The 15,557-nt window shown below is 42.5% G+C and overlaps 1 protein-coding gene across 1 annotated transcript in view; it reads right to left on the bottom strand.

The window, feature by feature from the left end:
* Window positions 1-7,080: 7,080 nt before the first annotated feature.
* The window catches only part of ercc2 (excision repair cross-complementation group 2), a 104,635-nt gene continuing 96,158 nt past the window's right edge, over window positions 7,081-15,557 (bottom strand). Inside the window, exons 20-21 of the mRNA XM_034168859.1 lie at window positions 9,424-9,567; window positions 7,081-7,355 (exon numbers count right to left, since the gene is read on the bottom strand). Coding sequence (XP_034024750.1) covers window positions 7,263-7,355; window positions 9,424-9,567 — 237 coding nt within the window. The 3' untranslated portion in view covers window positions 7,081-7,262. The remainder of the gene's footprint in view (window positions 7,356-9,423; window positions 9,568-15,557) is intronic.

Raw genomic sequence — 15,557 nt, 5'->3', positions numbered from 1 at the left:
AAGACTGCCCCTCCCTGAGCCTGGTTCTGCTGGAGGTTTCTTCCTGTTAAAAGGGAGTTTTTCCTTCCCACTGTAGCCAAGTGCTTGCTCATAGGGGGTCGTTTTGACCATTGGGGTTTTTCATAATTATTGTATGGCCTTGCCTTACAATATAGAGCGCCTTGGGGCAACTGTTTGTTGTGATTTGGCGCTATATAAGAAAAAAGTTGATTGATTGATGCTATTGAAAATTTAAACAATGAAAAATTCTCCAATTTTTTTAAATGACTTTTTTCCAAAGCGAGTTCTGTAGTATAATCAACACGACACCGCTGTTGTGTGCAGTGAATTTGTTGACACCACATCTTGTGACTTTGATGCTATTGAAAATTTAAACAATAAAAAATTCTCCAAAATTTTTTAAAATGACTTTTTTCCACCTCAAAGACAAAGGAGATGGTGGTGGACTATAGAAGGAAGAAAACAGTCATCCAGCCACTGGTCATCGATGGGGACTGTGTGGAGTGGGTCTCTGAATTTTGTTTTCTGGGCGTGTATTTGAGAGACGACCTGACTTGGACCACAAATACTATGGCTATCATCAAGAAGGCACAGCAGAGACTTGATTTCCTGAGGGTTCTCAGGAATAACCATCTGCCACAGAGACTGCTGGAGTCCTTCTATCGCTGCTCCATAGAGAGCATTTTGACCTACTGTCTGTGTGTGTGGTTTTCCAGCTGCACAGTCACAGACAGGAAAGCTCTCCAGAGGGTTGTCACCACAGCCCAGAAGATCAGTGGTTGTCTCTTGCCTTCATTAGAGGAACTGTATACAAGTTGTTGTCTCAGGAAGGCAAGGACTATAATCAGAGACCCCTCCCATCCTGGACACTATTTGTTTGAATTATTGTCATCAGGCAGACGATACAGGGCACTTAAGGCCAGAACAAACAGACTTAAAAATAGCTTTGTGGGAAGAGCTATTTGTGCACTGAATGCTGCTGGACCTGCCATTTTATGATTGTGATTGAGTGTTTTAACTAGGTTTTATGTAGAATTTTTAGGGTTATTTATTATTCTATTTATTTATTTTAAATGTGCTTTTAAGAGATTATTTTTAATTTCATTGTCATGCACAGTATTTTTTTTCTGGTGTCATGTACAATGATAATAATAAATTCTATTCTATTCTATGATCCCAGTGCTCCAACAGATCCAGGTAATATTTTGCCGTCCACATGCTTTGTTTCTGTGATTACTTGGGACATTTAATCTCGCATAAAGGCTGCACTTAAGAACAAAACCATACCTACCGATTGTCCTGCCGATCGATTGTTTGTTCTGGTTCCTCTTAGGAGGGCGGTTATCGAGCAGGGCCATAGCAGTTGCTTTTCCTGCCATCCAGGTATTAAAAAGACTATGTTTATTCTCCAACAGCGGTTCTGGTGGCCTTGTATGAGTAGGGATGTTACTGAATTTGTTAATGCCTGTCAGGCTTGTGCCATGCACAAGTCCTCCACTTGTCCTCCTTCTGGGTCATTACTGCCTCTGTCAATCCCTAGACAGCCCTGGACTCATATTTCCCTGGACTTTGTTACGGAACTACCTCCTTCTAAGGGACACACAGTAATTCTAACTGTTGTTGATAGGCTTTCCAAAATGTGTCATTTTGTGCCTTTGCCTAAATTACCTTCTGCCAAGGAGTTAGCTGAACTTATGCTCCAACGTTTTTCGTCTCCATGGGTTTCCACAGGACATAGTCTCCGACCGGGGTCCACAGTTCATCTTGGGATTTTGGAGGGAATTCTGCCGTCTCCTTGGAGCCACCTCCAGTCTCACATCCGGGTACCATCCGCAGGCAAACGTTCAGTCAGAACCGTTTAATCAGGAATTGGAGAAAGGTTTGCGTATTTTGTGTTCACAACACCCGTCCACCGGGACCTCACAATTATCGTGGATTGAATTAGCACACAACAGTATACCATCAGCTTCTTCTGGGTATTCGCCTTTTCATGTGGTTTTCGGTCACAAACCTTCTTTGTTTACCCCTGCTGTTCTGCGATCTCCAGTTCCGTCTGCCCTCAGTTTGATCATTCGGTGCCAATGGACCTGGGAGCAGACTCAGCGGTCGCTCGTCCGATCTTCGGCTCTTTATAAAGGGGCGGCTGATAGCAGGCGGACGGTCGCTCCGGCCTATACTGTTGGTCAGAAAGTGTGGTTGTCGACGCGTGACCTCCCGCTCTGTGGGGTTCCTCGTAAATTAGCGCCCAGGTTCATTGGACCCTTCCCCATAGCTAAAGTCATCAATCCTGTATCGGTTCGACTCCGGTTACCTGCTTCCATGTGCATCCAACCCACGTTTCATGTTAGTCATGTTAAGCTTTATCGGTCCAGCCTGCTGTGCCCTCCAGCCGTTCCCCCTCCTCTGCCCGGTGTGTGGACGGGGGTCCAGCTTTTACGGTTCGCTGGCTGCTTGCTTTGCGCCGCCGGGGTCGCAGCTTCCAATATTTGGTGGACTGGGAGGGTTACGGTCCCGAGGAGCGGTCCTGGGTTCCCTCCCGTTTTGTGTTGGATCCTGATCTTATTCGTGCCTTTCATGCAACTCATCCTGTGGCTCCTGGGCTGTCTGGAGTCGGCCCTTGAGTGGGGGGTACTGTCAGGGTTTGGGTCCTGTTTGCTGCTTTCCTGGTCTTGGTTTGCTTATTTTGTTTTGTCTCTTGCTGGGGTTTTTTTCCTGCTTGGGTCTGTTTGTCCCTTTCTCTGTTGTCTGTCTGTGTCTCCTGGTGGTGGGCGTGCCCTTCTCCCTGGCCACTCCCTCTTTCTGGGGCGTTCCACACACACCTGCTCTGAATCTGTACCTCATCACCTGGGAGTATATAAGCTCTTTTGTTTGCCTCATTTCTTCACCAGATTGATGCGCCTAGTGCCTTCTCTCCAGCTCTGTATTGTGTATTCTCATCCTGCCTGCTTCACGTGTGTTACGGCTACCTGCCTCTATCCTCGACCACGCCTACTGCCTGACGTTTCTGTTTTTATTACTCTTGTTGGACTGCTTTTCCGTGTACCGAAACTCATTTACTGTTTCAGTAAACTGCTGTTTCTTACAGAGCTTGTTGTCAGAGTCCTGCATTTGTGTCCAGCCTAATCCGTCCTTCAGACTTGTCACTTTGATGCTATTGAAAATTTAACAATATAAAATTCTCCAAATTTTTTTTAAAATGACTTTATCCCAAAGTGAGTGTTGTAGTATAATCACCAGGACACCCCTGTTCTGTGCAGTAAATTTTCTGTTATGACACCTTATGACTTTGATACTATTGAAAATTAAAAAAAAATGAAAAATCCCCCCAAATTTTTTTAAAATGACTTTTTCCCAAAGTGAGTGTTGTACTATAATAAGCAGGACACCACTGTTGTCTGCAGTAAATTTTGTGTCACTACATGACATTGATGCTATTGAAAATTTAAACAATGAAAAATTCTCCAATTTTTTTTTAATGGCTTTTTTCCAAAGCGAGTTCTGTAGTATAATCAACACGACACCGCTGTTGTGTGCAGTGAATTTGTTGACACCACATCTTGTGACTTTGATGCTACTGAAAATTTAAACAATAAAAAATTCTCCAAAATGTTTTAAAATGACTTTTTTCCAAACTGAGCTCTGTAGTTTTATCAGCAGGGCCACACTGATGTGTGCAGTGAATATGGTGATATGACTCATTACAGTGATTTATTCAATAATTTTCTGGTGTCTTTTTTTTTTCCGTGTATGCGCTTTCGTTTCTCTGCCGCCTGCCCGTTCAGATCAGTGTTATTTTTCAGTTCAGAGGACGGCTCATATGGATAAAAATAAGGTTGTAGCTCGTTGTCTACCTTCCTGAGGTTAGAAACTAGTGGTGTTCGTCTTTCTACAACGTTTCTCTTAAGATCTATTGAGCCGTGAACTTCAAATCTGTGAATATCTTTCTAAGTTTACCCAAGTTATTTTCACACAAATATATAAACACCAAATAGCTGAGTAGCAGTCTTCATCTCATACTACAATGATTAAAACTTCTATTCTACTGGAGCAGCCAGTGACCAAATAACGCAGTTGGTGTTGTCCTGATAAGCATATGTCCCATCAAGATCGAGCTGTGCACGAACCCATCGAGTTCCCCCACGTAAGAAAACCCATGCAAGTTTTGTCTTTACATAAAAATGTAGTACTAAGTGTCTTTTCAACTAAAAAGTAAATATTTGCATGTACACACCATCTTTAAAGCAGAATATTGTCGTTAGGTGACGGGGAGTTCATCTATGCACGGTGGAGCTCATCTCGAGGGGTAGATCATCTCGTCAGGACCCCGGCAGACAGTGAAGGTGTTTCCTGTGGCCACTAGATGGCGCATATTATATAGAAAGGCCCTGTTCAACAAAAAACAAAACACTGCCTCCTAATGGACTGGATGGGAAGACGCTTTGCCAGCTGAGGTTGCATAGCAGTACTGCTTTTAACACAATAAATGAGTGCTCATGTGAAACAGACTCAGGACATCATTTGGATTATATTACTGTGGTATCGTGCACAGCTCAGAGGAAACTTCAGTACTTCATGTTGCTTTTTATCTCATGTGCTTATTTTTGCAAATAAAAATGCTTAGTTAGTTAGAATATTTTTATACATAAACATGGAACAAACATCATTTGTTGGACTATTTTATTATTTCTTATCAATTTTACGGCATAAAATTTTACAAATGAAAGTAAACAGGCAACAACAATGATAAAACCATCAAAACCATCTCAACAACAGAAAGCATTTAAAAAAAACAGAACCTCAACCTGTCAATGTGTTTGTTATTGGCAGTCGAGATGAACTACACAGACTGAGATAACATTTAAAGTCATGTTTCATTTATTGCTAATCTATAATTGTATTGCTAATAAATAAGTGTTATGACAAATTACAGCTCAGTCTGACAATATTTTCCTCATGAGCGCTAATCATATTAGCTCATTGAAAGTGCTCAGAGTTAACAGCATAAGACACGGAGAGAACAGGCGACCAATCACACAACAGGAGCTGCTGCTGCTTCGCCCCTTTGAACTTGATCCATGTAAATGAAAGACTGAGCAGAAGTGAAGCTCAGGACTCAATGGTAGCTGTCAGTGATTCACACTCAGCTCGTCTGTCCTTCAGCACTGAGCCTGATGGGACCACAAAGTGTTTGTGGAGAGAGACCACTCCACTCTTTAAAATTACAAGACAGACTGTGTAGCACAGAATCTTTAACCACCAACAGTGAGGCAGAGCTGCACGTTTTCTTACCTTTAGTGCAGCAGATAAGTAAAACAATCATGCAAATGGTGATAAAAGCATCAAATTCGGCAGAAATACTCCTTAGACACTCCTCTTTTGAAAAAACCGAATGGCCACTTGACTTTTCAATCGGTAGTCAGGAGGTCAAAATTAAAAGATGCTCCAATCATATTGAAAAATATTCCACATTATTTGCCTGATCATAAAGATTCCAAAAAGGTATAGTTTGGACTATCTGTGACTGAATTCTATGGTTTTACAGGATAAAAACAGCAAGAATGGTGACAAAGGTCAGTTTCATTTTGTACAGCGGTCAAAAGTTAAAGTTGCTCCAATTTTGGTAAAAAGTGATGCAAGTTATTGGTTGAGTTAAGAGGATTAATAAATGGAATAGTGCTGACTGTGTTGAATGCTTGGTGTCCAAAGTAAAGTCAAACAAGGTCTACGTCTATTGGATTCTATGACAGGTGACATATGTTACCCAGTCACGTGATAAGTAAGGATGATACATGGTCCAAACTATTCCTTTTTAAAACTGTGTTAACTCAACTACTAATTTGCATCACTTTTTACCAAAATTGGAGCAACTGTAACTTTTGACCCCTGTACAAAATGAAACTGACCTTTGTCACCATTCTTGCTGTTTTTATCCCGTAACTCCATAGAATTCAGTCACAGATAGTCCAAACTATACCTTTTTGGAATCTTTACGATCAGGCAAATAATAATACAATAACATGCTTTTGGAGGGCGGTATGCATTTTCAGAGGCCATGGGAAAATCCATCCATGAGAAAATCATCCGGAATATCCATATTGGGACCAAAACACACTTCTCGCCTTTTCATCTTTTCCTCTGCGGAGTTTTTTTTTCCCCTCTGCGGACACTTCTTGGGCTGGGTGCGCTATGACATCATTTGTTTATGCACAGCGGGCCAGATAGCGTTGACGTAAATCTATGATACCGGCCTAGCAACGCCCCGGTAAAGTGATAATAATGTGGAATATTTTGCAATATGATTGGAGCATCTTTTAGCTTTGACCTCTGTGTAATTCTTCAATTGACCCCTACCTGACCACCGATTGAAAATTCAAGTGGCCATTCGGTTTTTTCAAAAGAGGATTGTCTAAGGAGTATTTCTGCTGAATTGGATGCTTTTATCACCATTTGCAGGATTCCACTCTAAATATTCTCTTATCCATTGCCCTACTTTGTCTGAGCAGGAAACAACATGCAGCCCGTCACATTACGGCAATATGGTTGGAATGACCATTAGTGGTGGGGCAACAGAACATAGTTGACACCTCCCCACGGTTTAGGTGCATGAACAGATTAATTGTAAAAATGTGAAAGAGAATTACTGTAACAGTGAAATGGTTTTAAAGTAATAACTGCATAAATCGTGATGCAGAGTTTCAGTGATGGTCAGTGTGAGTGCAGGGAAGGCAGCTGTGCATTCAAGAGACTGGATCATGTTAAAAGCAAACAGCCTCTGCTGTCCACACACGTGCATACAGGCTGCCATTTTGTGCTTCATTTAAGCGTTGACATATATCGAGCCTCAGGTTCCACACAAATTAGGAAAGTTATTCGGGAACTGAGAATGATACGTGGCATTTGTCTGTTTCCACATGCCACATCCACTACACTACAGAAGTGCCATGGGCTTTGGATGCCACCAGCAAGTTTGAGTCTAATGTTAAATAGATAGTTAGTTTTTTGTATGACAAAGGGAATTTTAGGAGGCTTGCATCTTGGAGGCTGTATGTACTTCAATGATTTCAACTGACAAATTGACTGAAAATTGAGGTGTAAACTGGCTTTACAGAGTTGGTTATTACTGAAGCTACCACAGTTGGGCTTTTTTTTTTTAATCACCCTGCCATCTAATTCATGAGTGATGTAGGTGATCCTGGAATTTGTCTTTGTAAGCATCCTGGTACAATGAGGTGAAGACCAAATGGTAGGCACTGGAATCACCATCAACTCTGGTGAGCAATCTGGGCGATTTTCTGCAGTATCTCTTCAGACTCCAACTGCTCAAATGTCAGCAAAGACAGGCCTAACTGGTCCTCCTGTCAAAAAAAAAAAAAGAGCATAAAGCAAGATAGAAATGGGACAACATCCAGCTTTGAGAGAGCATGAAAGATAAATTGGAGCTTGAATAGTATAATGAAAAGTGGTAAATTTGTAGGGGGAACCATTTCGCTATGAGCATGTGAGCAACCCCCAAAATATCGAAGTTCGGAAACTGGGGCTTGAAAAGTGTCAAGAATAATAATAATAAACAGCGCAACTGCAATAGGGTCCTTGTAGGACTTTGTCCTACTCGGGCCCTAAATATACAATATAAAAACCAAACATACTGAACAATACTGGTTTACTGGCTACTACTGTTCCTCTCATTCCCGTCCTCTGTCTTCCTGTTACTTCTCCTCCCCCTGAGTGAGGAGTTGTACAGTCTGATGGTCTGAGAGACAAAGGAGTTTTTCAGTCTGTTGGTTCTGCACTTGGGAAGGAGCAGTCTGTGGCTGAAGAGGCTGCTCTGGTTGCTGATGACGGTGTGCAGAGGATGACTGGCATCGTCCATAATGTCCAGCAGTTTGTCCAGTGTCCTCTTCTCTGCCACCATCACCAGAGAGTCCAGCTTCATGCCAACCACAGAGCCAGCCTGCCTGATCAGTTTGTCCAGCCTGGATGTGTCCTTCTTGGATGTGCTGTGCTGCTGCCCCCCCCCACAAGCACACCACGGTGTAAAAGAGGACGCTGGCTACAACGGACTGGTAAAACATCCTCAGGAGATTCCTGCAGATGATAAACAACCACAACCTCCTCAGGAAGTCCAGCCTGCTCTGTCCCTTCCTGTACAGGTGGTTGGTGTAGGTTGCCCAGTTTGCTGTCCAGCCACAGCTTGAGGTACTTGTAGGAATCCACAGCCTTCACCGCAGCTCCCTGGATCAGAACGGGTCACAGACTTGTTCTGGACTTCCTAAAATCAATGACCAGCTCCTTTGTATTTGAGGTGTTGAGCTGTAGATGGTTTGTGTGGCACCAGACAGCAAAGTCCTTCACTAGGCTCCTGTCCTCCTCCTCCTCCTCTGTCATCCCTGATGCATCCAACAATGGCTGTGTCATCTGTGAATTTCTGGATGTGACACAGCTCAGAGTTGTAGCAGAAGTCCGAGGTGTACAAGGTGAAGAGAAGAGGGGCCAGCACTGTGCCCTGGAGTGCTCCGATGCTGCTGATCACAGTGTCAGATGTGGTGTCCTTCAGCCTGACATACTGTGGCCTGCCTGTGAGGTAGCTGGAGATCCAAGTGACCAGGCAGGGGTCCATTTGCATCCTGTTCATTTTGTCCTTGAGCAAAAGGGGCTGGATGGTGTTGAAGGCACTTGAGAAGTCCAGGATGAGAATCCTCACTGTGCCATTTCCCTTATCCAGATGTGAGTGGACTCGGAGTAGCAGGGAGATGATGGCATCCGCCACACCAACACTTGGTTTCCAAACTAAAATGCAACTGTTTCATAATGAGACTGAGTTAATATGAAGAGCATCATGGACAGTCCTCTTTGTTGTGTGGTGCCTGAGTGGAGGCCACTTGGTTGTTTCGCGTGCTCGCTTTTTGTGGTTGTAAACTGAACTTTCAGCCCTCTGTCAGTTTTCTTTTGTCCCCTTCCTGTTACAAACCACAGACACAAATTAAACATCAGGAAATAAGTGACAGTGGCAGGCATCGGATCTGTGGGGAGTGACAGACTTTCGTTCACGTCATGATACAGATAAGAACCTGTACCAAGGGACCTCTGGGTTAATATAGGACTTGCTTCTACTTCTGGATCTAGAGGTGCTGACAAACAGCTGGCACATGATGTAGAACATCGAAATACAGAGAAAGACACCTTGAGTGTGCTGCCTGTAAAACCTTCAAACTACATTTTGTTACTGTCCTCTTTTCATTTCATTGTGTGCCTGTGTCTTATGTATCTGTACCAATCTGCTGATCTGGTCTCGTTCTGCATAAAATCTGAAGATATTCACATCTGACAGATGTTTTAGCAGATTAGAGCAAGAACTTATTTCAATTTATTATCTGAGGTAGATAAACTTGTGTCAAAGATAGGTTTAAACACTGGGAGTCCTACCTGTCTGAAAGGTTGAGCCATCTGCCGCAGGAAGTGCTTGGACAGCTGCACAGCTTCATCCACAGTCAGGTTCAGACTGCTCTCACTGATGTGCTCCTGGATCCACCGAGGCAGTTTTCCACGTTTATCTGCTCTTGCATAACGCTAGGAAGAGAAGAAACGGGTGACTATCAGTACTATATACAAATATTAATGAACAAAAAGCATTAATCATTATTCACGACAGCTACCAAATGCAAAATAAGACAATCAATCAATCAATTTTTTTATATAGCGCCAAATCACAACAAACAGTTGCCCCAAGGCGCTTTATATTGTAAGGCAAGGCCATACAATAATTATGTAAAACCCCAACGGTCAAAACGACCCCCTGTGAGCAAGCACTTGGCTACAGTGGGAAGGAAAAACTCCCTTTTAACAGGAAGAAACCTCCAGCAGAACCAGGCTCAGGGAGGGGCAGTCTTCTGCTGGGACTGGTTGGGGCTGAGGGAGAGAACCAGGAAAAAGACATGCTGTGGAGGGGAGCAGAGATCGATCACTAATGATTAAATGCAGAGTGGTGCATACAGAGCAAAAAGAGAAAGAAACAGTGCATCATGGGAACCCCCCAGCAGTCTACATCTATAGCAGCATAACTAAGGGATGGTTCAGGGTCACCTGATCCAGCCCTAACTATAAGCTTTAGCAAAAAGGAAAGTTTTAAGCCTAATCTTAAAAGTAGAGAGGGTGTCTGTCTCCCTGATCTGAATTGGGAGCTGGTTCCACAGGAGAGGAGCCTGAAAGCTGAAGGCTCTGCCTCCCATTCTACTCTTACAAACCCTAGGAACTACAAGTAAGCCTGCAGTCTGAGAGCGAAGCGCTCTATTGGGGTGATATGGTACTACGAGGTCCCTAAGATAAGACGGGACCTGATTATTCAAAACCTTATAAGTAAGAAGAAGAATTTTAAATTCTATTCTAGAATTAACAGGAAGCCAATGAAGAGAGGCCAATATGGGTGAGATATGCTCTCTCCTTCTAGTCCCCGTCAGTACTCTAGCTGCAGCATTTTGAATTAACTGAAGGCTTTTTAGGGAACTTTTAGGACAACCTGATAATGAATTACAATAGTCCAGCCTAGAGGAAATAAATGCATGAATTAGTTTTTCAGCATCACTCTGAGACAAGACCTTTCTGATTTTAGAGATATTGCGTAAATGCAAAAAAGCAGTCCTACATATTTGTTTAATATGCGCTTTGAATGACATATCCTGATCAAAAATGACTCCAAGATTTCTCACAGTATTACTAGAGGTCAGGGTAATGCCATCCAGAGTAAGGATCTGGTTAGACACCATGTTTCTAAGATTTGTGGGGCCAAGTACAATAACTTCAGTTTTATCTGAGTTTAAAAGCAGGAAATTAGAGGTCATCCATCCTACTGGTGGTTGGCTCTCACTGCGGTATTGTATCACTTCCTGTTCCGGAGCACAGCGGTGTTTTTCTGTATCTGTTAGCTGTTTAATCTGCGCAGTTAGATTGATCTAGTTATCTAGATTACGATTTGTTTCCCAGTGTAATCTTTACGTGCCTTAACTAAAGCACTCCTTCTGCTGAATCACCTCTAAATTATTTACACATTATTCACTTTGCGTGTTTTTAGGAATCCGCTAGCTTAGCGTAGCTACTAGCTCTTAGCCGATTTAGCATGGCGGCTTCTCCTGTCTCTCCCGCACTTTTCTGCTCTGGGTGTGAAATGTTTAGTTATTCCTCGGCCTCCTTTAGCAGTAACGGTACTTGTAATAAGTGTAGCTTATTCGTAGCTTTGGAGGCCAGGCTGGGCGAATTGGAGACTCGGCTCCGCACCGTGGAAAATTCTACAGCTAGTCAGGCCCCTGTAGTCGGTGCGGACCAAGGTAGCTTAGCCGCCGTTAGTTCCCCCCTGGCAGATCCCGAGCAGCCGGGAAAGCAGGCTGACTGGGTGACTGTGAGGAGGAAGCGTAGCCCTAAACAGAAGCCCCGTGTACACCGCCAACCCGTTCACATTTCTAACCGTTTTTCCCCACTTGACGACACACCCGCCGAGGATCAAACTTTGGTTATTGGTGACTCTGTTTTGCGAAATGTGAAGTTAGCGACACCAGCAACCATAGTCAATTGTCTTCCGGGGGCCAGAGCAGGCGACATTGAAGGAAATTTGAAACTGCTGGCTAAGGCTAAGCGCAAATTTGGTAAGATTGTAATTCACGTCGGCAGTAATGACACCCGGTTACGCCAATCGGAGGTCACTAAAATTAACATTAAATCGGTGTGTAACTTTGCAAAAACAATGTCGGACTCTGTAGTTTTCTCTGGGCCCCTCCCCAATCAGACCGGGAGTGACATGTTTAGCCGCATGTTCTCCTTGAATTGCTGGCTGTCTGAGTGGTGTCCAAAAAATGAGGTGGGCTTCATAGATAATTGGCAAAGCTTCTGGGGAAAACCTGGTCTTGTTAGGAGAGACGGCATCCATCCCACTTTGGATGGAGCAGCTCTCATTTCTAGAAATCTGGCCAATTTTCTTAAATCCTCCAAACCGTGACTATCCAGGGTTGGGACCAGGAAGCAGAGTTGTAGTCTTACACACCTCTCTGCAGCTTCTCTCCCCCTGCCATCCCCTCATTACCCCATCCCCGTAGAGACGGTGCCTGCTCCCAGACCACCAATAACCAGCAAAAATCTATTTAAGCATAAAAATTCAAAAAGAAAAAATAATATAGCACCTTCAACTGCACCACAGACTAAAACAGTTAAATGTGGTCTATTAAACATTAGGTCTCTCTCTTCTAAGTCCCTGTTGGTAAATGATATAATAATTGATCAACATATTGATTTATTCTGCCTTACAGAAACCTGGTTACAGCAGGATGAATATGTTAGTTTAAATGAGTCAACACCCCCGAGTCACACTAACTGTCAGAATGCTCGTAGCACGGGCCGGGGCGGAGGATTAGCAGCAATCTTCCATTCCAGCTTATTAATTAATCAAAAACCCAGACAGAGCTTTAATTCATTTGAAAGCTTGACTCTTAGTCTTGTCCATCCAAATTGGAAGTCCCAAAAACCAGTTTTATTTGTTATTATCTATCGTCCACCTGGTCGTTACTGTGAGTTTCTCTGTGAATTTTCAGACCTTTTGTCTGACTTAGTGCTTAGCTCAGATAAGATAATTATAGTGGGCGATTTTAACATCCACACAGATGCTGAGAATGACAGCCTCAACACTGCATTTAATCTATTATTAGACTCTATTGGCTTTGCTCAAAAAGTAAATGAGTCCACCCACCACTTTAATCATATCTTAGATCTTGTTCTGACTTATGGTATGGAAATAGAAGACTTAACAGTATTCCCTGAAAACTCCCTTCTGTCTGATCATTTCTTAATAACATTTACATTTACTCTGATGGACTACTCAGCAGTGGGGAATAAGTTTCATTACACTAGAGGTCTTTCAGAAAGCGCTGTATCTAGGTTTAAGGATATGATTCCTTCTTTATGTTCTCTAATGCCATATACCAACACAGTGCAGAGTAGCTACCTAAACTCTGTAAGTGAGATAGAGTATCTCGTCAATAGTTTTACATCCTCATTGAAGACAACTTTGGATGCTGTAGCTCCTCTAAAAAAGAGAGCTTTAAATCAGAAGTGCCTGACTCCGTGGTATAACTCACAAACTCGTAGCTTAAAGCAGATAACCCGTAAGTTGGAGAGGAAATGGCGTCTCACTAATTTAGAAGATCTTCACTTAGCCTGGAAAAAGAGTCTGTTGCTCTATAAAAAAAGCCCTCCGTAAAGCTAGGACATCTTTCTACTCATCACTAATTGAAGAAAATAAGAACAACCCCAGGTTTCTTTTCAGCACTGTAGCCAGGCTGACAAAGAGTCAGAGCTCTATTGAGCTGAGTATTCCATTAACTTTAACTAGTAATGACTTCATGACTTTCTTTGCTAACAAAATTTTAACTATTAGAGAAAAAATTACTCATAACCATCCCAAAGACGTATCGTTATCTTTGGCTGCTTTCAGTGATGCCGGTATTTGGTTAGACTCTTTCTCTCCGATTGTTCTGTCTGAGTTATTTTCATTAGTTACTTCATCCAAACCATCAACATGTTTATTAGACCCCATTCCTACCAGGCTGCTCAAGGAAGCCCTACCATTATTTAATGCTTCGATCTTAAATATGATCAATCTATCTTTGTTAGTTGGCTATGTACCACAGGCTTTTAAGGTGGCAGTAATTAAACCATTACTTAAAAAGCCGTCACTTGACCCAGCTATCTTAGCTAATTATAGGCCAATCTCCAACCTTCCTTTTCTCTCAAAAATTCTTGAAAGGGTAGTTGTAAAACAGCTAACTGATCATCTGCAGAGGAATGGTCTATTTGAAGAGTTTCAGTCAGGTTTTAGAATTCATCATAGTACAGAAACAGCATTAGTGAAGGTTACAAATGATCTTCTTATGGCCTCGGACAGTGGACTCATCTCTGTGCTTGTTCTGTTAGACCTCAGTGCTGCTTTTGATACTGTTGACCATAAAATTTTATTACAGAGATTAGAGCATGCCATAGGTATTAAAGGCACTGCGCTGCGGTGGTTTGAATCATATTTGTCTAATAGATTACAATTTGTTCATGTAAATGGGGAATCTTCTTCACAGACTAAAGTTAATTATGGAGTTCCACAAGGTTCTGTGCTAGGACCAATTTTATTCACTTTATACATGCTTCCCTTAGGCAGTATTATTAGACGGTATTGCTTAAATTTTCATTGTTACGCAGATGATACCCAGCTTTATCTATCCATGAAGCCAGAGGACACACACCAATTAGCTAAACTGCAGGATTGTCTTACAGACATAAAGACATGGATGACCTCTAATTTCCTGCTTTTAAACTCAGATAAAACTGAAGTTATTGTACTTGGCCCCACAAATCTTAGAAACATGGTGTCTAACCAGATCCTTACTGTGGATGGCATTACCCTGACCTCTAGTAATACTGTGAGAAATCTTGGAGTCATTTTTGATCAGGATATGTCATTCAAAGCGCATATTAAACAAATATGTAGGACTGCTTTTTTGCATTTACGCAATATCTCTAAAATCAGACAGGTCTTGTCTCAGAGTGATGCTGAAAAACTAATTCATGCATTTATTTCCTCTAGGCTGGACTATTGTAATTCATTATTATCAGGTTGTCCTAAAAGTTCCCTAAAAAGCCTTCAGTTAATTCAAAATGCTGCAGCTAGAGTACTGACAGGGACTAGAAGGAGAGAGCATATCTCACCCATATTGGCCTCTCTTCATTGGCTTTCTGTTAATTCTAGAATAGAATTTAAAATTCTTCTTCTTACTTATAAGGTTTTGAATAATCAGGTCCCATCTTATCTTAGGGACCTCGTAGTACCATATCACCCCAATAGAGCGCTTCGCTCTCAGACTGCAGGCTTACTTGTAGTTCCTAGGGTTTGTAAGAGTAGAATGGGAGGCAGAGCCTTCAGCTTTCAGGCTCCTCTCCTGTGGAACCAGCTCCCAATTCAGATCAAGGAGACAGACACCCTCTCTACTTTTAAGATTAGGCTTAAAACTTTCCTTTTTGCTAAAGCTTATAGTTAGGGCTGGATCAGGTGACCCTGAACCATCCCTTAGTTATGCTGCTATAGACTTAGACTGCTGGGGGGTTCCCATGATGCACTGTTTCTTTCTCTTTTTGCTCTGTATGCACCACTCTGCATTTAATCATTAGTGATCGATCTCTGCTCCCCTCCACAGCATGTCTTTTTCCTGGTTCTCTCCCTCAGCCCCAACCAGTCCCAGCAGAGGACTGCCCCTCCCTGGGCCTGGTTCTGCTGGAGGTTTCTTCCTGTTAAAAGGGAGTTTTTCCTTCCCACTGTAGCCAAGTGCTTGCTCACAGGGGGTCGTTTTTGACCGTTGGGGTTTTACATAATTATTGTATGGCCTTGCCTTACAATATAAAGCGCCTTGGGGCAACTGTTTGTTGTGATTTGGCGCTATATAAAAAAATTGATTGATTGATTGATCCATGTCTTTATGCCTGTAAGACAATCCTGTCAACAGTATCAAAAGCAGCACTGAGGTCTAACAGAACAA

This window comes from Thalassophryne amazonica, chromosome 4 (genome assembly GCF_902500255.1).
Source record: "Thalassophryne amazonica chromosome 4, fThaAma1.1, whole genome shotgun sequence".
NCBI classification, from domain to species: domain Eukaryota; kingdom Metazoa; phylum Chordata; class Actinopteri; order Batrachoidiformes; family Batrachoididae; genus Thalassophryne; species Thalassophryne amazonica.
Note: the sequence above shows the minus strand (reverse complement) of the source record. Positions and strands in the feature narration are given on the sequence as shown.